The 25,768-nt window shown below is 43.3% G+C and overlaps 2 protein-coding genes across 5 annotated transcripts; both read right to left on the minus strand.

Annotated features, from left to right (window-relative positions):
- Positions 1 to 289: 289 nt before the first annotated feature.
- On the minus strand, positions 290 to 11,430 carry usp22 (ubiquitin specific peptidase 22). Of its 2 annotated transcripts, none has more exons than XM_070926485.1 (12): positions 11,308 to 11,430; positions 7,240 to 7,353; positions 7,008 to 7,109; positions 4,591 to 4,757; positions 4,334 to 4,481; positions 3,931 to 4,033; positions 1,801 to 1,959; positions 1,306 to 1,432; positions 1,131 to 1,222; positions 960 to 1,022; positions 467 to 616; positions 290 to 332 (listed from the first exon to the last, which is right to left on the minus strand). In XM_070926485.1, exons 1-12 carry the CDS (start codon positions 11,417 to 11,419, stop codon positions 290 to 292), a joined length of 1,380 nt encoding a protein of 459 aa, XP_070782586.1. In that variant the 5' UTR covers positions 11,420 to 11,430. The 2 variants fall into 2 exon arrangements, with proteins under 2 accessions (XP_070782586.1, XP_070782585.1); XM_070926484.1 differs by having other exon boundaries at positions 7,195 to 7,353.
- A 5,513-nt stretch (positions 11,431 to 16,943) lies between these two features.
- On the minus strand, positions 16,944 to 25,135 carry cops3 (COP9 signalosome subunit 3). Of its 3 annotated transcripts, none has more exons than XM_070926486.1 (12): positions 24,991 to 25,135; positions 23,876 to 24,005; positions 22,825 to 22,937; positions 22,115 to 22,164; positions 20,919 to 21,011; positions 20,454 to 20,633; positions 20,192 to 20,332; positions 19,694 to 19,867; positions 18,637 to 18,723; positions 18,387 to 18,500; positions 18,187 to 18,267; positions 16,944 to 17,794 (listed from the first exon to the last, which is right to left on the minus strand). In XM_070926486.1, exons 1-12 carry the CDS (start codon positions 25,043 to 25,045, stop codon positions 17,741 to 17,743), a joined length of 1,272 nt encoding a protein of 423 aa, XP_070782587.1. In that variant the 5' UTR covers positions 25,046 to 25,135; the 3' UTR covers positions 16,944 to 17,740. The 3 variants fall into 3 exon arrangements, with proteins under 3 accessions (XP_070782587.1, XP_070782588.1, XP_070782589.1); XM_070926487.1 differs by lacking the exon at positions 24,991 to 25,135 and adding an exon at positions 24,513 to 24,528; XM_070926488.1 differs by lacking the exon at positions 19,694 to 19,867.
- Between the last annotated feature and the right edge of the window lie 633 nt (positions 25,136 to 25,768).

Consider the following 25,768-nt stretch of genomic DNA (forward strand, 5'->3'; position numbering starts at 1 on the left):
TTTGCAAGTGTGCAATATTCCTTCAGGGCCCATACAAATCTCCCTTCCAAATTTCTTGCATTTTGTTTGGTTCTTGCCCTTTTAGCAGACAGTTCTTTCTTGAAAATCATACAGTGGAACTAGATTAGTATGTAGAGAGGGTGGTTCCATGTTAAGAGTGAGAGTTGCGACTTAAGAGTGATTCAGGTAGGCTTGTGTTTTGTGTTTCCACGCCTCTCTCTCGTCACTCTTGTTACCTTTTCCCATGCAACTAATCCTTGCATCATCCCTCGTCTCCTCCTGCAGGCTACTACTCGTACTCCAGGAACTGTTTGTGGTAAAACAAAAGGTACCTGGGGAGACAAAAAAAAGTACCATGAGGTCAGGTTGCAGCATTACTAATAAGGGAGCCATTAGAAACACAAACTGTATTTTGTGAAAAGATCTAACTACAGTGTCAGCATGAGGTGTTAGGCTCTATGCTCACCCTTCACTGTCCAGGACGTCCTTGATGCTGGCCTTGGTGATGATGGCATCGTCGCATTTGAACCACTGGTCCTTGTGCTGGCGGATGAAGGTGGTGTAATGGCCGCTCTCTAGTGTCCCCTGGTGGTTCACCACTGCAAATAGACTGTACCTGAAACAGACAGGAGGAGAGAGAGAAAAAGAAAGAGGCTTAATCCTGCAACAAAGCTGAACCCATACTGACAACTGATACACCTGGCAAACACAGAAAAATAAAAGCTCAGACATCCTTTATTTTACAACACAGACAGTAAAGATAAACACAGTGATGTCTGAACGGATGAAAACTGGTCGGAGAGCATGGCGATACAATATATTTCTACATGCATTTGCAGCACAAGACCCAAAATGCATTCTGTCAAGGCTGCTGAGCACGACCTCAACGAGTCAGGTGACAGAGTCATGATAACCCGGGCTCGATCAGATACGGGTTTATTGACAGGTGTTTGCCGTACTTGTTGTCGTTGTTGAAGGGGTCCACGGCCTGCTGGTACTGCCCGTTCATCCTGCTTTCCTTACTGGAACACACAGCAGGAACAAAGTCAGTCACAACAACACACGCTATTCCTGCAAGACTCAGAAGTCAAAGTATTTTATAAAAATAAAAAAATGTGGACTGTGCTCACCTGGAGGCCATGAAGGGGGTCATGTCCAGCTCCAGCGGGAAGGAGACGTACGTTGTGATCTTCCGCCGCAGTTTGGCTGAATGCTCGAACCTCTGAAAACCGCACAAAGGGACGAGTGTTAGAGCGGCGCGCTGATAACCAACTGAATTAGCAGTCAATCCATCAGACCTCTTACTTTGAGGTGAAAGCAGGCCACGATGGGCAGCTTCTTCATGGTCAGCTGCTTGGTGGACTCCTGGTAACTATGGCAACCGCTGCACTTGATCTTAGCACTGCTGCCGAGGTGCTCCGGCCTGGTGAACCTAGACGGGAGGGGATGAGACTTAGTGCCATTGCGTTTGTGTGTGTGTGTGCTTTTATCCCTTAAGTCTCTGCTCCAGTGAATTTGGAAAGAGCAGGAATTAGTTTTCAGGGAACCGTGTGTGTGTGTGTGTGTGTGTGTGTGTGTGTGTGTGTGTGTGTGTGTGTGTGTGTTACTTGCTGCTCTCTAAAGGGCTTTGGTGCGATGATCTGGGAATTGGTTTGAGTTAGTCAGTGCATGTATGCGTTTATTTTATTTTGAAAACAAAATGCCGCACTGGCAGGGGAGATAGACGATTTGATACACAAAAAAAGGAGATTTATCAAAAAAAAAAAACGATGCAACAAATATTGTCATGATGTCAGTTACCGGCGCAGACAGTCCGTGAGCGTTGTGGCTCCAGTGGTGTGACTCTCTCCGTTAAGTGCTGATCCGTCTCCCCCGGGGCTGAGGGGCCAGAATGGGGTGGAGGAGCCTGGCAGGTCCAGGCTGATGTCCCAGAACGGGTCTATGGTCGTCGAAACGCCACTAGGGACAGAGACAGAGGGGAGATGGTGAGACTGTATGAGAAGAAGAAAATGCAGCAGGTGTCTAATGCAGATTCAAGGAGCTGCTGTGTGTTGATTAATACAGCTTCCAGTCTGTTAGTAAGACACTGCACTTTATTCAGCCAGACATATAAGTGAGAGTGAGATAGTAAAAAAGCCTGGCATCAACTCCATCTTGGCGCCATGGATTAGTCCAGACCCCTGCACTCCTGATGTTGGCAGCTGAGCTTCTTCATCTGGCCTGTGGAGATAATTCTACTGTTGAACATCATTCAGAAGCGCACGCTGCAGCTCGCTGCTGGCAGTTAAGGATGTAAGACAAACAGTATTGGCTGGCGCCAAGTGTTTCTTTAAAAAGGTAGAGAGTGAGTTCATTTTATGGCGCAACATACTTGAACTTCAACAGGATTTAGCCTGTGAATACTGACCATATGACCTAAACTGAGTGGCTAAACTCATTCTGTCCAAAAACTGTGACTCGAGCCGTAGAAGCGGCTCTGACGCGTTGGCCATCAGACTTTCTTCTGATATAAACAAACACAAAGCAGCCAAAACCCAATTGTGTGATTGTGAATCACTACATTTGCCATAAAGCTTCCCATGTGCCTGTTTTGCTGTAATAACAAAGAATTATTTCACAGTACGCTTGATAATTATTTAATGATTTTTCTCTCATTTCTGAAAGCGATCATCCCAGTTTAGACTCTGAGCCAAAGCACAGTTTGAATCACTTTATTTCTGGATCTCGGGGGAACACTGCGTTTTGATACGCCCGAGCAAAGCCAACTCATAGAGGAACCAAAGGACAACGCTGCTCTAACATTCACACATGTTAGTGCCTGGTTCACCGAAAGGCGGTCTGCTTTTAGTTTGGAAGTATTGCACTCGACTACACTTTTCAGGTCCTTGTGCTTTACTCTCTAATACTCTGTTTTATGTCACTTTACACTTCTACTCCGCGACATGTCAGAGGGAAATATTGCACTTTTTACTCTCCAATTACTCTCATCTTAGCCTTGTTTCCTTAAAACAAGTGAAACAATCTTCTGTCTCACTTTCTCTCAAAAGAATTCTTGATTCCAGCTGATTTCACAGGAAACAGGTTAATCTAGCTAGACTGCAGATTTTGTGGTTTTGAGGGAAAAAAAAAGACTTTTACAACTCAATAACAAATCAATAATTACTTTGTAAGATGGAGAGCTTTTTGTTAACGTGAAATGAGCTCCACTATCAGCTACAACATTAAAATGCTGAATGTGAATACATGGATAATAAAAATCCTATAATATATGGTATAATATTAAAACACTATTAAAGGGGCCATTCTGTATAATGAGTACTTTTACTTTTGATACTAATGTATTCTTTGATGATACTTGTTTACCTTTCTTTAAGTTTTGAATGCAGGACTTTCACATTGTCATTGTTACTCTTGCTTGAGCTTGAAAAGGATCTCATATAAAAGTTACGATTTATAAAGTGAATCATATGTTGCCGGTAGAGCTGCGCTTCCACATCCACTGCGGCGCATCAGCTCCCAGTAAACTCGATCCAATTCTGTCTTTGGCCACCAGGTGGAGCTAGAGGTCAACTTTGCAGCCTGTATTGCCATGAAAGGGTTTTCCTGTTGCTGCAGTGTGGCGCTCCAGTGATTGATGGTGCACCATGTGAATGATGGAGGAGAGGGGAGGCAGGAGGGGTCGCCTCAGGGCAGGGGATTAAGGGAGTTCTGATCCAGGATGGCGAGAGACAAGTGAAGTGTGCTATTTTCTTTGAGCGTCGGTTTGGTCAAGACGAGGCAGGTGGACAGTAACAAGACAATGCTGTAGCTGTACAAGGTCATGGCTTTGTTCTGTTGATCTCTTTAATCTCTAAGGAGAAAAAGGTTTTGTTGTGCTGCGTTTTTTGTTTTTTTTCTCTTTGGAAGGACCTCACACACAAGCACACTTACTGGCAGACTTGACAGGTGACGTCAGACTGCAGGCCCCCTGTGAAGATTTGGTCGATGATGCAGTTGCAGTGGTTGGGGTTGTTGGCTTTCTTCCCGTTGTCGTCTGTGTGGATATAAAGGCGCACACACACACACACACACACACACACACACAAAAACACACACAGTCACTAAAAGCAATGCTCTGTAACTTCAGAGATCAGTAACGGTGTCTCTCCATCTCTCTGTCAGTCGGTGCATCTCTCTCTACTCTCTTCATCCTCTCAACTCCACTCCTCCAACCAGCTCTCCTCCTGTCTCACCTACGCTCAGCTATACTCTCTGTCACTCTTCCTTTTTCTTCGTTTTCCTCCATTTGTGCTGACATATTCATCTTTATCATCTGTGTGCACGCGCGTCCAACCTTTGCAGTGTCTGTGCAGGACATCCAGCGCCGCGATGAGGAACTCGTGGGCGTCCTGCTGCTCGTAGCCGGCCAGGTGGCGGGCGTGAGTCCACACCAGGTGAAGAAGGCGGAAGGGGATGTGTGGCGACCGATGGCCCGAGTAGAACTGGAGAGGGAAGGCGTGCATGTGAGAGCGAGAGAGAGAGAGCCTCTTATTCCTCTTCCTCTACCCCTTTGAACAAATTCTTTAAAAAATAAAAAAGGGGACAGTTTACCTCCTGGAAGAGTTGCGACATCTCGCACACCAAACAGGAGTTGCTCTGCATCTCGCATTTGTGCCGGTCGGACAGGAAGAAGTCGCGCAGCAGCGGGGTGTGTGTCAGTGCCTGGACGATGCAATTCATGAAGCACGTGTTGCCCAGGTTGATCAGACCTCGCAGGCCTGAGGGTTTTATAAAAGAGGAGACAAAGAAGTGACGAGGAATGGGTGGAGGGGTGAGGGAGGAACAATGAAAGCAAGGGAGGACAGAGAGAAAGCCAGATCATCTTTCTGGGCTGCTACAGTGGGGCATCTAAGCTGCAAGGATGTAGACAACTAACACACACACACACAACTCAGTAACACTGCGATGTCCCTGAGGCAACGTTGGACTGCACGCAGGGAAACCCTTGTCGGATTACAGCAGACCGAACCACACACAGACAGAGAGCCTGGGAGAAGGTGGAAGGAGAGAATGCAGAGGAGGAGGAGGGAGGCAGCGATCTCACAGATGAGCAGCCGGGCCTGTAATTTCCTTCACCTAAGACAGTGCCAGGGATGCTAATGATGCTCGAGCACATCCCTGCAGGCTGCTACAAGGTGTTAAACGTATGCCAGCCCTCCTCGCTCCTGCACCTTGTGCTAATATTCCCTGTTGCTTCACATGCGTTCTGCTGCTTTTCTCTGAATAAATCATCTCTTATAGCCACAGACATACTGTATGTAGGTCACTGTATAGGATTTACCTCAGCTTGAATCAGGCTGCAACTAGTGCTATGCTTGATAAAAGCTCATTGTCTTTGTCAGAAAATAGTACAAAATGCCGAAACAGTCTGAAATCTAAATAAGACTTTGAAGACTTTTCCAAATACGCCCCAATGCTGCTTGAGAAAATGCTATTTCTCTGTTGCATTACGAGGCAATTCAAAGTGCCGTGCATAGAAAGAAGATAAAAATAAGCTAAGAAAAGAATAAAACAGGAGGTTAAAAATGTACAAGATATGAGTAAGTTGTCCTAAATTGAATTGAATAAACTGCAGTGGCAAACAGTTCTTTTAAATCAGGGCTTTTCAAGACTTTTTTCAAGAGAGTTTGTTCCAGGTGTGGTGCATGAAAAGTGAATGCTGCTTCTCTGTGTTTTAGAGCTGCAACGATTACTCGACGAATCGATTATTCGATTGAAAGAACAACTATGATAATCTATAAATCGTCTCATTTTTCAAGCAAAAACATAAACCTTTTGCTGGTTCAAGCTTCTTAAATGTGAGGATTTGCTGCTTGTCTTTATCGTTTATGATAGTAAATTAAGAGTCTTTGGGTTTTGGACTGTTGGTTGAACAAAAGAAGCTATTTAAAAAGGCGTCACTTTGGGCTCTGGGAAATTGTGATGAGCATTTTACACAATTTTTTGACATTTTATAGACTAAACGATTAATAGTGACAATAATCAGCAGATTAATCCATGAAAATTATTAGTTAGTTAGTTGCAGCCCTACTGTGTTTAGTTGTGACTCTGGTGAGCAGACCTATCCCAGACCGTCTGACGGGTCCGGATGCTTCACGACGTTGCAGCAGATCAGAAATGTATTTTGGCCCTGAAACATTCAGTGCTTTGTAAACCAGCAGAAGTGTTTGAAAGTCAATTTTCGGACACGCAGGAAGCCAGTGTAGACATCTGAGAAGAGGAGTGATGTGATCCATTCTCCTGGTCTCAGTGAGGACTGTGAATCTGGCACTATAATCTGTGCAAACCCTGAATGGGAAACGTTGGCTGATGGGAGAAGCTTGAAGCAGATGCCCTCTGGGAGGAGGTGAAGACAGCTTGGTTTTAAATCTGAGCAGACTCTTAGATGGAAAACTTTTGGCACTTCGAGGCACAGTTTGTTGTTAGCTTATGGTTTGCTTTGTAATTATTTTTGGTACTTCTGCGTATTTTAATATGAATGTTTAGCTGTTTAGCTAAAATCCTGAGCTTATCATTTATATTTATATTTATTTGAATACATTTTATTCATATGATGGTTTTATTAGCATGTTGTGTTTAATGTTGTCCCGTCTGTCCTACGAGCTCACAAAGATAAGCTCCAAATAACTGTTGTGGTGGCAATAAAGTTATATAATAATAACAAAGTTAACTCAGTACTTTGAGATCTGAACCTACTTCACCATGACGCCACCCACACACACACACACAGTATAATATGGCATGTACCGTTACGTGACAATCAAATAAGGACTCTCTTTGGAAAAGCAAAACAAGTTTGAACAATATAACAGCTCTCGTTTCTGCAGCTAACATTATGATGCCTACTAAAAAGAAAGAAATACAGGCTGTAACTCAGCTGCAGTCCATGTCACAGCTGTGTCTGTTGGAGGACAGCAGTGTGTGTGTGTGTGTGTGTGTGTGTGTCTGTGTGCATGAGAGATACTAACCAATAGTGCAGTTGGAGGTGATTCTCCTCCTCTTGGGGTTGTGGCGGAGAAGCTCCAGCTCCCTCTTGGTGGGATCCCACGTCGAGTACTTCTCCCCTATGCCTTGAAGACAAACACACACACACACACACACACACACATACACACACACAGAGCTGTAAATCGTGGTGTAACACTCACAGACGACATCGTACAACTTTGGCATGGCTGTGTGTGTTTAATGCTGTCGTACCTTGCATTTTCCAGGCTTTCCTCTGTTCCTCTTTGGCAATCTGTTCCATGTCTTTGTCATAAATGTAGTCTTGGCACATAAAACAGTAAATTCCTCCGTACAGCAGGTCAACGGCTAGAAAGACGGATGAGGGAAAGAAAGAATGCATGAGAGAGCCGCTTTATTCAAATGCAGGGACAGATGAGTGTATCTGTTTGACAGAGGGCAAATAATGGCTGTGTGAACTGCTTCATCTCCCAGTCCTTTTTTTCCTATTCAGGCCACGTTGCCATAGTGCTGCGATGCCAGGTAGCTTGGGCTTATCTGCTGACACATCAGCTATCTGTTAACACCATCCAGGAACGACGGAGAGAGCAACGAGAAGTCAAAAGGTGAGGAGGGAGGGAGGCGCTATCTTTCACCGTCACACACACTCGCTTAGAATGTTCAAACACAGACTGAAAACCGTCCTTCCACTCCCTCGCTCCTCACCTGCTCTGTACCCTGTGGCTACCTGTTTGCTGTTGCTATGACAACCTGCCCGTCGGCTTCTCCCAGCTGTCATCCTCTGCAGGTATGGAGAGAGAAGAAAGGAGAGGATGCAGGAGGAGGAAAGCGAGGAGGTAGGGAAGGAGGAAAGGAAGCACACTTAAGGACAGACTTTCACTGGATTGATAGGAGAGAAAAAAAGACGGCAAGATGGCACAAGTGCGATTAGATGTAAATCCTTTTTAGGTTCTGAATATTGAAAGGGTCATCGGGTAACCATGGGAACAAGAGGAGGGCCAAAAGAGAAGAGGATAGAGACAGGGATGAGCCCAACACAAGCCTGCAAACAGCTTTGGCCAAATAGCTGCGAGTGAAAATGCATAAAAACGTGTAGATGAAAGAGATGGAACAGCAAAGAAAAAAAGAAAAAGGAGGAGAAGCAGGAAGGAGGAGGGGCCGGGGATTAATGGAGGCTAATTCCACAGGGGTTTGTTAAAGACGACTTAATTACCTCCTCTCCAGTCCGCTGAGATCTGTCCATTTTCTCTCCCTCTGTATCAGATTGTTTCTCTCTCTAGTTGTTGTTTTTTTGCAGCGTTTGATTCAGCGGCTAACCTAATTAAACTCACAATTACACTCTGTGGGAAACAAGCACACACACACCAGAGGGGGTCCTGCCTGAGCTGAGCGATAACGCTGAGCGGGGAAAATAAATAAATAAATAAATAAATAAATAAATAAAGTGGGGGGAAGGCTTCCTGACAAAACTAAAATCGGCAAATTCGCAACATCTGCCAGAGCCAGCCTTTGTCACGGACGCCCTGTGTCTCTGCAGCTGCGGCACCGCTCTGCTCCAAACACTGCAGTGTTAACGTGCTTCACTCGCAGCTCAAACCGCCTGATTCCATTATGTGGAGAATAAAACAAGAGAGCTGCTGGGGGTGTAGAGCGGGCACGGCAGCGTTTAGCCCAACAGGATGAAGATAATAGGCTGTTCACAGAATCTTTTTGTCTTCGTTCAGTGTTCTTATAAACAACAAAAAGGTTGCACAAAGCGTTGGGACGCTATTATTGCAGCGCACACACACCTGCCACCTACTGCATGTCTTTGCTCCATGAATGATGCCAACATCAATGTCGTGTCTGCTGTCACTTGCTCCATCTGGCACCAAGCGGGACACTTAAAGGCTAAGCCCGACCGACACTGGACTCTTGAGGCTGATACTGATAGAAATATTTGAGATTTTTGAGATACCCCCCCCCACCCACCCACCCACCCATTTTTGTATAACATGGACATGACATTTTTAGACACATCTCTTAAATTGTGTTATTGAAGAATTGAGACTGCAACGTGTACTGAGCAGGGCGTTTTACAGATGCTCTCTGGTGGATATACTACGTGATGGAGACACTATTTCTAATTGACATCAAACATCTACTTAGGATCATCTAGATAGATGAGAAGAAATCTTTGGCTTCAACCTCCCCTCCATCCGAGTGTCTCCACTGCTGGCATCCAGTGTGATGAATGTTAAACTCTATGTGATTATACTTTAATACTGCCTATATCACTCACACCTCTACTTTTTATTATGTGAAGGGACTTTCTTTCACGCAAGCCTAATCTTGCCTTCATTTTGTAGTTTGGTTTTATCTGGCTTCTGCATATGGAAGCGGTGGACCAATAAAATTGACTGATGACAGGGTCGCATTGTGGCGGTTGAAAATGAGTGATTCTAAGCAAACGAAACTAACAAAATGAGCTTTTCTTCAGTGGAGGAAACTGGATCACACATCAGTTTGATTATTTTGCATGCATTTGCAAAATCATGACATAAAGAAGGGTGGCAGAATGAATGTGATTCCACAAAGGGCACAAGGACTCACTTACAGGTGAAGGCCTTTTCCAGACTGCTTCACGCTCGGCCTGAGACTGCAACACTTTCAGCAGTTGTTTTAACTGGGGTAGGATCAGGGGATACACAGCAGTCATTCTCTGCAGTAATTCAGTGATTTGTGTGCAATGTTTTGATTATTACAGGCCGTGTGTCCCCGTGGGAGTAGCGCGGATGGGGAGAGAAAAAACAGCCAACTGTTCTCGGTGTTCAGCAAACACCCACTCGGTCTCTGCTCAGATCTGGAGCCGTCCAGATTGTGTCTGCTCGATGCAAATATTTTAATTGGGTGAAGTGAGATACAACTTTTCCCACTGCGGACGCCCGGCAACGAAGCAAACCTCCACGTGAGCTGCGGCAAGGAACGCAGTGCAGGTTGTTGCGTTTCTGAAAATAGTTTTTAAAAGGAAGAATACTTCAACAAATCCAGATTATCATCACTGAAATCACTGATGTGCAACGCTTTCTGTTACCTTCTCTGACCTGGAATAATAATCCTGTCAAAACAAGGCAGAGGCAAATCTCCTGTTTGTGTTCTTCCCCTGTAAACACACACGCCACTGACTGTTTTGAAGCGTTTTGGAGGAAGCTGGTGTGCCCAATAAAGTAGATACTTTTTTTTCCTTTTTTTTTTCACTTGATTTGCCAGGAAAGGCAGATGAGAGAGAGCGGGGGATGACAACTTTCTTCAACTGAATTCTGACAAAGCTGAGCTTCTCATTATTAGGCCTGAAAAGGCCTCAAATGGCATTTTTCAGTGTATTGACCCACTTGCCCACTTTGTCAAAACAAAGTCTAGGAATCTTGGCGTTGTACCCAAACCAAAAACATTTACCGCTACACGACCGAGTGGCCACTTAGGTCATCCAACCAAAGCCTGTTGGATATACCGCCTGCCAACCCTGCTCTTTTGCTATAGAGACTTTAAAAACAACAGTTAAAACCTCATTTCTTTAGGTTGGCTGTTCTTTAACTTTTATATGCGCTTTGTGTTTTCTTTTCCGTCTACTAATGCAAATAAATAATAAATAAAGTTTACCTACTTACTTTACTTTACTTTAGTAAGTTCACTAATGCATTTATTCCCTCTAATAGGGTACATGAGGCCAAATAGACAGGTGCTATTCGAATCCCCCTCGAGGCCAAGCCTCTTAGACTGTGTTGCAGTGATGTTGCACCAGGTTGCATAACAGCTCTCAGCGTTGCTCTCAATTATTTTGCTTGATTAAATGCATCACAAAACCACAAATGTGTCACAGTCAGGCGGGTGAAGAAGTCCAATATTTAACTAACTTATAGCCGAGCTTAAATATAGACACATAGACACAGACACAGACACAAACACAAACACAAACACACACACACACACACACACGCTCTGGTGTTTGTGAACCGGCAGCGGTTTATGCAATCACACCAGGCAACATCTTCATTAGCCACTCAGCCGTATAATTAGCGCTTTTAGCAGCCTTTGTTTTGAGAGAAGAAGCATTACTGATGGTGTTGTGTGTGTGTGTGTGTGCATGGTGTATATACTGTGAGTGTGTCTGTTTAGGAGGCAGGGACCAACTCATTTAGGCAGAAGGGGCTAATTGTAGGTCTGTTTGCCTGGTGCGACACCGTGTGCATAACAGAACGATCAAAACACACCTGCTCCACCTGCACCTGTGTATGCCTTTGTGTATAAGAGTGTGTGCCATACCTAGGTTATGCCTTTTGCTCTTGGCGTGTTCGTGGATGTGTTTTTTGGCAAAGCAGGCGAAGAAGACGCAGTAGAGGCAGGAGTGGAGTCTGTTGAGGTGGGCGCCGCACATGTGGCAGATGCATGACTTGGCCTGGAAGGGGGGGGGGGTAGAGGAAAGGAAACAAAGACAGGAATGAATATACAGAGAGATGGTTATCACAATTGTTGCACCAACATTTGCAACATCAGTAGCTCTGGTTCCATCAACAAATATGCATCTGCGGAGAAGATTTAATGCTATTTAGTTGGTCGTACACAAAACTGAATAATAACAAAATTGCACGAAAGTATTCTAATGTGCCATGTGGTAATGGTCACAACTGCTCCAGAGATATCTACACACATTTAGTTTTTGACACTCCGAAATTTCCCTCTTGAAGCACTTTGTAATTAATTGTAATCATTTGTTGGGACCAAGCCTGACATGGCTACTTCATTTTTGGCTTCCGTTGCTATTTAAATCATAGTCCTACTTCCTACATAGCTTTTCAACCTCTGGTGCCTTGTGTAGAATCACAATATGTGACTGGAAAGCAATCTAACAGGGACATTTTTCTATGAATGTATGTGAGAGAGAAGTGTATGTGTGTGTGTGTGTGTGTGGCTTTGTCATTGAGTGAATGAACATGGGCCAAGAAACCTTGCGCTTCTTACACGTTCTGTCTTGTCCTTTGTGATCATGTGCGATTCGTGTAATTAATGTGTGCATCTAAACTGTAGTATATGATTGTGCTTTGATAGTCGGATGATGTTGGAAAGATGGGGGTGGGGGGACATGACTGTGGATGGAGGGTAGATAGCAACAGTTCAAAAGCATGCAGATGAGAAGCTGGCATGCCAATGAGCCAGCATGAATATGAGGAGGTGAGGAGAAACGAGCAACGCCTGGAAGGAGAGAGATGGGATAACAGGAAGGAAAAGGGTGGAAGATGGTATGAGGACAAAGAGAGACAAAGACGAAAGGAGAAATATCAAAGATGAGATGAAATGTAGATGCTAATTTGATGCCACTGCAAAAGGTTGATTCAATGTCAAATTTATCTTTAACTAAATCTCACTTCAGTCGTCTCCAAAGAACAGAAGGTGGCAGAGTGGAACCGTTACCAGAAAGAGAGGATGAAAATGGAGTGGAAGAGGACCTGAAAGTGGACCACGGTGGTCAAAACTGGGGTGTAGTGTCACTCTACCATGTCTTGAATCGTCTCCCAGTCCATCTGTCCTTGCAACAAATAAATAACATCAAAACCTCAGTGAAATAGATACTACAAAAATTTTGTATTGTGAGCTAATGTTGCATGAGAATATTTAATGACCTGGTTTGACAGTGGAAAGATGGTGCAACAGTAGATATTAAATGATACAGAATGGAGAAGCAGCAAATCCCCGCAACTGAGAACAAGGCTGCATTTTGGCTTGAAAAATACTGCATGTTCATTTTCTGTCATTTGACATAAAGATAAAACAGCGGCTCAGTTGCAATCGCAAAGATTTAAAAAAGGAGAAATGTGCATACTTTCCCGATAGGCTACATTTTGTCTAAAGAAACAAACAATTTGCCGTATGAGAAGTTTGACACCACTCTCGTGTCTTTTTTTTTTTTTTTTTTTAAGGCTTTTGCCTTTAATGGATAGGTACAGATGACAGAGACAGGAAAGGTGGGAGATAGAGAGGGGATGACATGCAACAAAGGGCCCAGGCCGGAATCAAATCCGGGCCGCTGCGGTAAGGACTCAGCCTTTGTACATGGGACGCCTGCTCTACCAGGTGAGCTACCAGGGCGCCCCCACCGCACTCATGTTTGTCTGTTAAATATGAAGCTACAGCCAGCAGCCTGTCAGCTTAGCTTAGCATAAAGACTGGAAACAGGGGGAGACAGGTAGTCGGGCTCAGTCTAAAAGGTAACAAAATCTGCCTACCAGCACCTCTGAAAGCTCACTACTTGATGAATAATATCTTGTAATCTGTTTCCAGTCTTAGCGCTAAAGTAAGCTAAGCTAAGCTCATCGCCCCCTGGCTGTAGCTTCATATCTTACCAACAGATATGAGAGTGATGTTATTTTTCTCTTCTAACTCTCAGCAGGTATTTTCCAAATGTCAAACGATTCCTTTACCCAAGATTCAAGCAATGATTTTGATCTCCCTCCTTCCAAAAAACACCTTTAAAAGCCTTTGGGTGAAAATATTAGATCTAGGCTTATGGCCAGATATTTACATGTGCTTTTCTGATTGTTTGAGCATATGCTTGGCATGCCAGCCTGAACATGGACATTTATACAAAATGGAAGAACACACAAAAATCACTGATTCTTATTCCAGTCACACACACACACACACCCCTCCGTGCATAAGTGCTTAGACAGCACATGAATTATGAAAAGGCATCAATATGCAACAATCTCTCCTCACTCAACTGTCAGTGTTACAGTACGCTGGATGTGTACTTTTCTGGTCCCTGAGAACATTGCATTCATGTAGGAATTAGCGTCTGCCTGTCGACACAACACAATCCTCTGCTGTCATGCCAGCAAAAGTCTGAGTACACACATGGAGTGCACAGTAGTCCTGCTTTAGCACACTGGCGATGTACTAACCAAGAGGCCACGCGCTCACTGAGGCCTCGTGGTCTTCCCAACCCCCCAGAGAACACCCCGCGCTCTGTACATGTCGTATTTCTCCGAGCGCTACGCTGTCGGAGATGAGGATGTTATGTGAGAGGAGCGGGAGAAGGTAATGGGCTGGAAAGATCCCGGTTAGAAGTGTACAGTAAGTGTGGACATTATCACACTGTGAGCCAAATGCAACAACATCTGTCTCCATGTCCAATGGAGGGAAAGGCCTGCATCCAGACGAAGTGTCGACGTAGGTGAATTAAAAGGGACTATTCCCTCCAAAACACAGGCAGTATATCAAATACTGTATACAAATTTCAAAATCAACCTGGTTCTAGTTCTGGCTCTTAAAGTACAATTTTTCAGATTAACTGATTAACTGCTGTAACTGAAGTCATATATTTAACGCAACCGCTGGTAGTGCCAGGAGCACACTGAGCCAGTGAGAAATATTTCATTGACCTTCTGTCTTTTTGTAACCAGCTTTGAGTTTATAAGCCATAGGACCTCTTTCACAAATGATTCCATTTTGTGTTACTGAACTGAGTGCAGGCAGCAGCAGTGGCGCAGGCTAACAATAGACAGCCTTAACAGGACTTAGAAGAAAAGTACAGCTGATTCTGGTACTAAGCTCAGAGTTTGAAGAGAACTGACTCACATGATTTAGCAGGTCTCATTTTTCAGTGGCTTGGTGCACACATATGTGTGATTATTTGTATATGAAACATAAAGATGGGTAATTATGAATTTAGCGGTACCATAATTTAATGCTATACCATGGGGAAATGAGAATGCATTATCCTGCATTATTCTCCATTGCAGCGTCTTGGTGAAAATAAGGTTGTTTCCCGTCATTCAGACGTGATTAGACACTTCTGTGATCGCCGCTGTAGCCAACCAAAGAGTACAGCCTTTCAATCCTCAAGGTGAACAAATGCTTAAAATTCAATCTGCATCAGAAGGTCAATGGACTGTCTGATGCCGACTGAATGTTGATCGTGACCATCAGAGGCCGACACCAGACATAACGGTCAGCGTGGAGTGGGAAGAGAATGATGGAAGAGTTGTCCGACATGTAACTGAGCCACGATCAATAAAAATGTGGTGCCACGGGGAGGTAGTATGCAGCAGGGATGTGAGCCCTCCTGCCAGCCTTGTCTGCTCTTCAGGGTAGGGTGGGGGCAGAGTGCCAGGCAATTGTGGCAGGAGGAGACCCCCACAAATATTCACTTAATTTATCTCAATAAACATGCCTCCTGGACTACCAGCTCCCGCTGATCCCAAGCAGATGACAGGGGACCTGCTGGGTCTTCCCAGAGCACATTCAAGTGCAGGATGTGGACACACTCACATTGCAGATGTAAGCACAACAAGCTACTGCTCTGCACCCACGTTATGTGAATCTTTACAATAAACATGAGTCAATACCTTTTTTTCCCTCTGTTAAGAGCACATAAAAAGACAAGATAGTGCCCATGTGAAAGACAGTCTGACTAATAACACACACATCCTATTGCTTTACCAATCAAACCTCGTTCCTTCTGTCATTCAGTACACAGATAGCAAAAGATGCATCTCTGTCATTGTGGCTTGGGGTTTGTAGGGTATGTGCTATAGTCCGTTGTTGGGGAAAAGATTCATGACTGCTTAGTTGATTTTAAATCAATGAATGTCCCCTGAGCGAGGAAACAGCACCGTGTAGTGCTGGTCTGCGGTCTGCTGGTGGAAGGAAGTGGAGCCACTGCAAGCGCAGTGCCGATGCAAACAAACACACATCAGCTTTCTAATCTAACGGTCTCTATCTTTGAAGTAAACTAACGCTCGGCCGTGCGGGATTAACTAAATGATGTGCTGGTAGTTTGGCTCAATCTGGACTGTTTTGCAGCTGTGTACAGTCTGCCAGGAGTTTAGGTTCGCATTTAGGCTGGTTCGAGCCCGGTTACGAAAAACAAGACTCTGAGCGTGGGTAGTATTTGACTGAGAGCGAACAGTAGTTTAGCATTCGGCGTGTCTGTGTCGGATGTTTGTGTTGTTATGGAAGGGCGGGGAACTGTCCACGCACGCGACGCCAGCTCTCTCTCTCTCTCTCTCTCTCTCACACACACACACACACACACACACACACACACTGCCTGTCACACGTTAGGGTCCCCTCTCAGCACTCGTCCCCCTCTGTCACTGTCTGTTACCTTGCGTTTTCTGGTCTCGGCTGAACCGCTCCACACGAAACACTGATAAATAACCCTCAGGTTCTGCTTCCAGTTGTCCACTTTGAAGCTGTTGACATGGGGGCAGCCTGCGGGACTCATGGTCGCACAGCATCCGGCTTTACCGTCCTCTGGGCGATGAAACCTGCTCAAATCCCTCAACGCAGACCCAGTCCAAACGGGCTGGCTGGTTAGCTTGCCAGGTTCGTTATCCACCAATTGCTGCGCTCTGGCTAACTGGACATGTTCTGGTTACAGTAACGTTAGCGGAGACGCGCGCAGTAGCAAACATCAAGACGGTTTTCCAATATTCCTCTATTGGACATGAAATATTATTTATGCATTTAAATCCGGAATAGCGCTGTATATGTTGTTCTTCACATTCGCTAAATTACATGTTAGCAAGCTGGCTAAAGTTGGTTAGCACTGGAATTTCAACAGTAGCTTACACGGTGAGTGTCGTCAAGACCCACCTCATTCATAACGGTGGACCAATGAGGGGAGACTGCTTCGCATGATTGGCGTGTGCCAACTTTCTTTTCCCGGCTACGTCCCGCCTCTACAAAGTGTGCGCTGCGTCGCGATTGGTGCCATTTTTCTGCAAACCACATCCGCCTGTATACGGACGTTCATTGGCTAAAGCAAGAAATCAGCTTCATTGTATCAAGCAAGGATGTTACAATGTGACAATCGAGTGGATGGAAATTCAAATCCACTGTACAGTACATGTAGAACCAAATGGATGAGCATCTTTTCACAAAGGCATGGGACCCAGAACTATATTCTTAAACAATTTATTATTAACAGATCCACAATCGCAAAGCTCCAGCTCCCAAATGACATGACAGTTTGGTTTCATCTGTTGACTTCACCTCTTGAAATAACAAGCTGTCAAAACGGTTTTCTATACAGTGCTCTAGCGACCTCTAGTGGATCCGACCTAAAAAAACAAAAAACAAAAACAAAAAAAACAAAACAGTGCACCAGATTGTGAATGACTCCTCCACTGTGCCGAGTTTGGTCAAGGGCATGTCCAGATACAGATTTGTACAGATTTGTACAGATTTGCTATTGATGATATCTACATTCTAACCAAAAAGGAGTGAGAGGGAAACGATCATTGCAGTTTTTACAAATGTAGAATATGTCAGATTTAATCCTTGTCAGCCATAGATGTTTTACCTCATATATAATGCCCTCGTGTTACGGCCATCATGCAGCAGAACCAAAACAAACAGTGAGATTATTCACACATATGTTTGGAACAAATAAGTCCAGTTTTTATTTTTGTGGTTTCTGTTAATGTAGCAGTGGCGCACCAACCTGAACATTGATAAATAAAACACTGACAAAATCGTAATCTTTTTTCCTTTTCTGTAAGGATCTTTTGTTATCCTTAAGACACTGTGAAGAAAGAATAACCAAATTTATCATCATTCCACACAATTAGATTTTCCTTGACCAATGTCCTTATGCAATAGAATGTTTGTTTGTTTTCCTCTTTTAAAAAAATCCAACTCATCCCGGGAAGAACGTGTTGGGTGGCTGCAGCGTTCTCTCCCTGTCCAAGGCCCCTCAGGAATAACTTGATGTTTTGCTACCAACATCGTCCTCCTGCGATCCCATACTCTGAAAAAGAAAGTGTCATATGTTGAGAATGTGGTTGAAAAACTGGTTCCTGCTGTACTTCCTTGAATTATGGCTGATTGTTAAGCATGTGCAGTGGTAATGCTTTTCTAACATCTAAATCCCCAAAAGGCCAAGTTTTGTACAATTGTGATTATGTTTCTAGTCATTCCAACACTAGCTACCCATATTACTGTTGTACTGTACCGTGTTCACATTCCTTAGATCATTCATAATTACATTTTTGTTGTTTATTTCATTTTACCCTATAAAGCATCTTTGCACCTGAATGCAATTATGTAAATCTAACGCAGAGACACAAGGTACATACATGACCTTCACAGGGAAACATCTGTTAATATTCAACAAAGCAAATCACAGTAACAGTGTCTCACCTTCTGCACAAATTGTGGGTTTACTGTGATTTCCTGATCCATAGACTTTAGTTTCTCATCCAGCTCTATACATTTCAACATCTGAAAGGAGAGAAACGATATAGATTTAAAAGTAAAACATACTATCGGGATTCATACATAAACATGATGACAAGACTTCATGTAAGACAGCACTGAAAATAAGAGGCGGACATCCTCACCTCTTGGTCAATTTTGTGGAGCATTGCTGGGTTGTTGTATTTTTCGGGGTTGTCGTGGAAGCAGACCATGCCATCCTTTTGGTTAATGCTAGCGTAGATCTCACCGTCTTCAATCTGCACGGAAGTGTCGCCGTTAATTTGCGTACTTAATGTGCAGTGCATTAAAAATCGCTTCATTTGACTTCAAGTAAGTGTGCGGATGACGCGGTGGACTGGCTTTTCATGCTTCAGTCCTTCTGGACCGACTCACCATGTGTAAGACGTATTTCTCTGCTTCCTGGGGGCCTGACAGCTGCACTCGACTCGCCATGTCTTGCAAAGACAGCGTCAGGAAGGTCTGCAGGAGGCACATACAACACAAACAGATATTAAATGAGATTAGACTGAAAAGATCTGCTGAAGCCATGAGCTCTGTAGAGTGTGGTTGATTGAAGTTCTCAACTGCTCAATTAAAAGCAGCCGAGAACTTGTCACCAAGAACTCACTATTGGACGGTTCCTCTAGCTTCAGCCAACATTGCCTTGATATATATCATGATATATCATATTGGTATGGTGCTATCTTTTGGGGAAGACTATTGGGTGCATTCAGAAGTTTACACGCAGGAATATTTAGTTAGGAGTTATTTCACGTCACTCACACAGTCAAAATGGCTCAGAATAGATTGCACCAGCTAACTGTAGAAAATACTTTAAGACCAGGAAAAACAAATCAAATCTAAATCAGGATATACAGACAACCTAAACACTAGAATATGTCTCCTCTCATGAGTGACAAAGACATTAGAGTGATATATATATCAGCTCTAGCTGAAGACAGCAAGCTCTTGTTTCCTTTCTGCTCGGCTTTCCAAGTGTGAATAACAGCTGGCTTTCAGATGTCTACGTCTGCCTTCACTCACCCATGTTTTTTGAGAGGTTTCCTGTCATTCTGATTACTGTCACTTCTAATGACATGCAGCACAGTAGTCGTGGAGGAGGGTTGAGACACATTTCCAGATGTCTCAGATCAGATTTTGAAAAAAGGTAGTGTTCTCATGTGGCCAGATAAACTACACTAAACGGGTACGTGCTTCAGAATTTGTGTAAACCATGGTCTTTCCACGGACTGTATGCATTCCATATCCCCCTGCCTAAACTGAACTTAACTTTAATCTTTAACCCAAGTCAAAACACCAGTTATACAGTACAGTTCAAACCACGTGAAGGCGACGAGTGGAGGAATTTCACTCATATTTTCTTGTGAAAACATCTGGCTTGCATTACTATAGAAACACAAGAACACACAGACACGCAGGCACAACCCACCTTTGTTAACCTCTGGATGTTCTTCTTGTACAGGGAGGAGAGGCACTGTTTGACCAGGCCCGTGTTGTTGTCTCGTGTGAACGTCTCGCTGTGTTTGTTAACCACGCTGCGCAGCTCGGCTGGGTTGTTGGTGGTGTAGACCTGAGCTAACTCGTGGTATGCGTTGCTCAGGGGCTGTGGAGGGCGGCAATAGGAGGAGAAAGAAGAGAGTGGACAGAGAGAGAACCAGTCACTTTATGGCAAAGTCTAGATGGTACCGCATTATACAGAGAGAGTAATCTCTCCCAAAATAATAGAAACACCTGCCAGTATGACACAATCAAGATGTTTCCTGTTTAAATGTGCAACATTTCTCGACTAGCTTATAATGAGTTATAATGAGTTATAATGAGCTTACTCGCATCAGCTAAAAATCGGGGGTTACTTAAATGTCTGCATATGCAAATGTAACAGCTGTGCCATAATACTACTCATTCCTTCCACGCTCTTTGTCCTCACCTTGATGAACCTCCCGACTATTTGTGAGGTGTATTTGGGCAGCGGCTGCACTTTGCCGTGGAGAATGAGTGACACCAGGATGTATTTTTTATAGGCTTCCAACATGATGTGGCTCACTGCCATGGCTGGAGTGGTTATTGCCTGACAAGAGAAAATGAGAGACAGTTTATTGTGCATTCATTTGAATAATGGTCACTTTAGAAAGTTTGCTATGCCATTACATGTATGCACGCCAGTACATTAGTTCATAAAAAAAAAGTACCTGTTCATAAAAATACAGTGCTCTTTCGAAGTTTTTGAGGCCTGTGTAGATCATGCCACCATAGTAGTAGTAACATAAAAAGTGCTTTGCGTCGTAAGCGCCGTTCTCCTTACAGATGTCCATCATGTCCAACTCCAAGAAGGGCAGGGCGGGCTTGAAACACTTTGCTAACAAGCACAGCTGCAAGGAGACAGGTATGTAGTGAGGATGAATTAAGAGAGTTACTGGACAGTCACACTGGAGAGAAACTGTGACGGGACCAAGCCCACGTTTGAATTATTTAACAAAAGCCTTTAAACGGCATATTCAACAAGTATGCATTTCGGAGAAGGTAAGACAACTGGGATAACTTGGAAGTTCATTACAAATAACACAGCTAAACAGATCACATGTTTAAATGTTTAAAGTAGTTTAAATCATGAGGCCATGTAGGATTACAGCCATGGTGATGATGCAGTGACTCACCTGACACAGGTCTGCATGAACTGAGGTAAGTTGGTTTGTGTTCATCTGCATTTTGTCTATTGCCTGTTTTAGGACGACAACGCCCCTCAATGGCTGTCAGAGAAGGAAAAAAAAAAACATTCCAAGTTATTCAGCTGCGTCCCTCCTGAGGCATCCAAACACACTGAAAACGGTAGAGGGCCGTACCGCACTTTAAAATGCATTGAAATATTTAGATCGAGAAAGGAAAGGAAAAGATGCAACTCTTGGTTGCCGAAGCTCAGCGCCATACTAGAAACAGGATGACTCATTTGGGCCCTAGTCTTGTCGGACAGTATTGAAAAATACGATTAAAATGTGCTCATTTCACTATCGCTGAGGGGAAACTGGTTTTGCAGCAAGGTGCATGCAATATTAAAAATAATTTCACCCACTAACAAGATACCTTGTCAAGACACTGACTGCACAGTGTCTTTTAAAACACCATATACACATAATGGGCACTTTGACAAGGACACTCAAAAACATCATACAATACACAAAATACCAACACTCAGTCTCTATTGGACAACACAGACAGGAGTGCTAAAGTGCAGATGAGCTGACGTAGCACAGGGAGGCACAGTAAGTGAAATAGGGCTTTTGAATGAACATTATGGAGATCAAATGTCAATGGGATAAAAGAGTCCATAGCCCTATAGCTTTTGGAGCTGGTAAATTGTCTACATCACTAAAACAGCGCTCTGTCAATGATTACACTCTATTCACACTATGTTCAACTGTGCAGGTAGTCTCTGATGGAACCTGGAGGTGTATGTCTCACAAAAACACGGACTGAACGAGGGGCAAAGGTTTAAATGAGTTAGAATAAAATAAATAAATCTCATTTGCATTCTGTATTCTCAACTGATTGTCAGTCTTCATTAGCAACCACAGCATTGCAGACTACTGCAAAGGCTGCTGTGAGTCATGAATGAAAACAAACTGTTTTGGACAAGCATAACAGCATTTTAAATTGCATGATCTATAAAGAAGTAGCCACTGCTTTTCTGTGTGTAATATTTCATCCGTCATTATCTTTTTACCTTTTATAAACTAAATTCACGCCGATTAGTTTGGATTTTTTATTTTCAAATATTAAAATTTGATTTAAAGCTCTATAAATGATATCTAGTTGGGCAAGTCACTCCCACCTACGTCAGAATTGACAGTCTTACCTGTTTCCGCTCCACAAGGGCGTTTGTCAGCTGGTGGCAGAGACCAGCAACTGAGAGAGGAGGAGAGACAGAAGGAGAGGAAGGTGTTAAATGAAAATTGATGATTTTCTTTTCTTTTAGTGTAGGTTATTTAAGTGTAAAACACTGCTCACGTGTGTGTGTGTGTGTACAGGGTACATTGACGCTTCAAAGCAGTGTATGCATCACGCGCATATTCCTGGACAAACATGTACATTGATACAATGTTGCCATTTTTCCCTCAAAAGGTTCAAGTTATCTAACATGAAGACAATTGCAGACATTAAAGGCAATTTATAATGACAGATACTGTTGAACACTATAATACACCACAAAATGCCATGTCCCTGACCATTACAATCTACAGTACAGATGCCATACCATTATAACAGTGCAACATGTTCTTATTTTAGGTTGATACTAAAAAAAAAAAAACATTTTGCGCACAGGGTGCAAAGCACTTACACGAGAAAGAGCGGGCATAATTTAGATGTCGTGTGGCATTGTTTCGCTGACAACAGTGCATATTTTAGCAGAGTACATGCTCTCTCAACACAATATGCAATAAAACACTAATCGGTCGTGAAATCTGTTCTTGTTCAACTGAAAACCTGCACAACCTAAAAACAACCAGCAGGATACAAACATGCCTCCTAAACATCTGGGGAGAGGTTTGGTTTGTCTGGACTTACAAGTGTCTGTTGCATATCTAATGTGCTCCCCATTGCAGGTACTGATGAAGAGCTGGACTTGGGAGAAGAGCGTCTCAAAGTCAGGGATGTTTGGCATGGAGAACTTCACAAATCTGGAAGGAAAGAGTGAAGAGGTTAGCAAAAACCTTTCAGTGAAACAAGGAGACCTATAGAAACTTTAAGGCCTAATGACAACAGGTTGTCATGTGGGATGAAAATGCAGCAGTGGAAGGTCATTTCCATGTGCAGAGGGAGGTGAAGTTTTTCCGTATGAAAAAAGTAGTCTACACAACTCAAATGTTGTCCCTGGAACAGTGTTTAACTCGAGTCTTCAAGGTTTGTGATGCAGATATGAACTCAACATTTAGTGTTTTGTTATTGTAAGGCGTTGAAAAAATGACTTTATTTTGTTTTTCCCACTTGTGGGTGTTATATAATTTTTGCAACTCAACATCTTACACATAGTCATTTTCACAACTGTTTAATATTCTGCATGAGCATTCCTTGATTGACTAAATGATAAGAAATGATATCTTTCTTTGCGACAATGTTCATGCCTGCCTTATTCGTTTTACATGCAGCAGGTAGCCTTTAACGGCTTTGTGACCACATCAGATTTGCTATGCCACATGCAACAGGCAGCCTATAATAATAAAAAAAAACATAATGCTACAGAGAAGGAAATGCCACCCTTTATATAAACATGCTGGATCATTTATGTGATTTATTTTTTACCAGCTTGGCAACTCGCATAAGAACTGAGCTCCACCACCTCTACCCTATTAATCACAAAAAGCACAAGACGACATTCAACAGACACAACAATAACAGAATCTCTCAGCCCAGTTCAGAGAAAAATGGAGCAGAAGCAAGGAGCAAGATGAAGGCAGGACTGCAGAGGAACGCAAGGTTTGACAGAACTGAACACAGACCAAAAAAACAAACAAATAAAAAAAAAAAGCAGCAGACTTTACCAGGGACCAGGGAGGTTTTCTTGACTACACTGATGGTGGAAAACCACTAAAGAATAAGGGTGGAGTGGGCTACTTACAGCACAGCCAGCACGCCTAGGGAGTGCTCCTGGATGTCCAAGGCCCCCAGCACCGTGTCCAGGTGGGACAGATTTTTGGCCAGCAGCTCCCCACTCTTGTTGATCAACTCACACAGCTGAGTCATCTGGCCTGGAGGGGCAGGAGAACAGAGAGAAAGTAAACCACTTTGGACCTTCTTGCATGCGCTTTAGATCTTTGGAAAGACACATATCTCATACCTAAGACAGTTTACATCGCAGTGCTAGATCGCAGATCACATTTTAGCAATTGCTACTTTTAGGCAGAGCCATTCTTTCGTAATTAGGTTGTTATACAGGATTTAAATGTCATCAAATTTCAACTTTCAAATTTCTTAGAACATATTATGGCACACAAGAGGGACACATACACAAATATGTAACTCCACTGGTTACCAAAGCTAAAAATATTATTATACCATTCCCCCTATCACAGTCATTGTAAATGATGAGGTTAAATCCACAAAAGTGAAGAGGGTAATACTTTTTTCAGAGTATGCTGAGGCATTTTCTTCATTGTTTAAGGGGTCAAATTAATAATAAAATTGCAATTTTCTTGCTCTTGTCTAGGACTGCCGAGAAGCTATTCTTTACAAATGTAGGAAACAAACTGACTTACAAAATTGTTTATAATCATCGTGCTGTGGCTGAGTATTTCAATATAAATCGGCCGGTCAAGTGTCCTGTCAAGGCCTTGCAACAGAGGTAATGCAAGTGGGATTGACAGGTGGCTTTGAACCAATAACATTCGCTAATTCGGTTCGCCAACCAATCATGTGGGGCCGGGGCGGGACTACCGGCAGGCAATCCCCAGAAATTATTTTCTAGATCAAAAACAAAAAGTATGATTTTGACATTTTGTTTGATGAGCTACCTACTTAACGGTTATCCTTGGCGTCCCTGTGTCCTAACGCACCTTCTGGTGATACTTTACACAACTCTCGCAGCCACAGAAAGTCATTTTTGCGGTGTGTTTACATGATAAAGCAAAAAGAAGGCTCTGGCCAGTTTGGCTGCCAGCTATCGGCAAGGCATTGGATAGCATATGCTAGCTAACTAGCTAATACTTCCCACTCGAATGAGTTTAGCAACCCTACCTTGAGCGGAGAGCTGCCGCACATTGTTCACAAACTGCTCCAAGGCTGAAGCCATTATTTCCTGGGTCCAAAGTGGAGGTAATTTGCACTGTTTTTCATTCAAACGTCAGAAACAACTCCGTCCGGACTGAGACAGGGGGCCACACAGCCGCCACTGAGGTGAAACTATCGCGAGATCACAAGAACAGAGCAGACTGCAACGAGTTTACGAACCGACCATTGGATTCTTAAAGGGCCAGACACAGGATTTGCTGAAAGTAATTGTAACATAATTTCCATAATAGTATTTTTATTAGGAAATTGTAACTTATTGTGCTTTTCTTATGTATCAAAGGAATATAGGTGTCTATTTTAGACAGCAGTGCCAGTTCTTCCTTTTAGGAAAAAAGAAATACAGGAACTGACGTATAATTTATTGGGTTTTCAACAAAGATGTTATAAAATGTAAGAGCTCCTGTCTTACTGAGTTTAAAGCGCTACTGTTTATAGACTGGACACCAAGGTTTCTTGTGTCTTGTCTTATTCTAAAAACAACTATTAAAAACAAACCATTGTAAATTATCCTGTCTGTGAATGTTTTTGCAGACGAAATACATCAAATACTCAATTGTTAAGTTGAGAACTGAGGAACTGGGTGTATTTCAGTTTTGGCATCCATCCATCTATACATTCTCTAAACCGCTTATTATGTTCAGGGTTCAAAGAGAACCTTGCTCTTTGGAGGAGTATATTAGGCAACAATGTCAACCACCAAGCCACCGTGCCACCCTTGCAGTTT

Source organism: Enoplosus armatus, chromosome 20 (genome assembly GCF_043641665.1).
Source record: "Enoplosus armatus isolate fEnoArm2 chromosome 20, fEnoArm2.hap1, whole genome shotgun sequence".
Lineage (NCBI taxonomy): Eukaryota > Metazoa > Chordata > Actinopteri > Centrarchiformes > Enoplosidae > Enoplosus > Enoplosus armatus.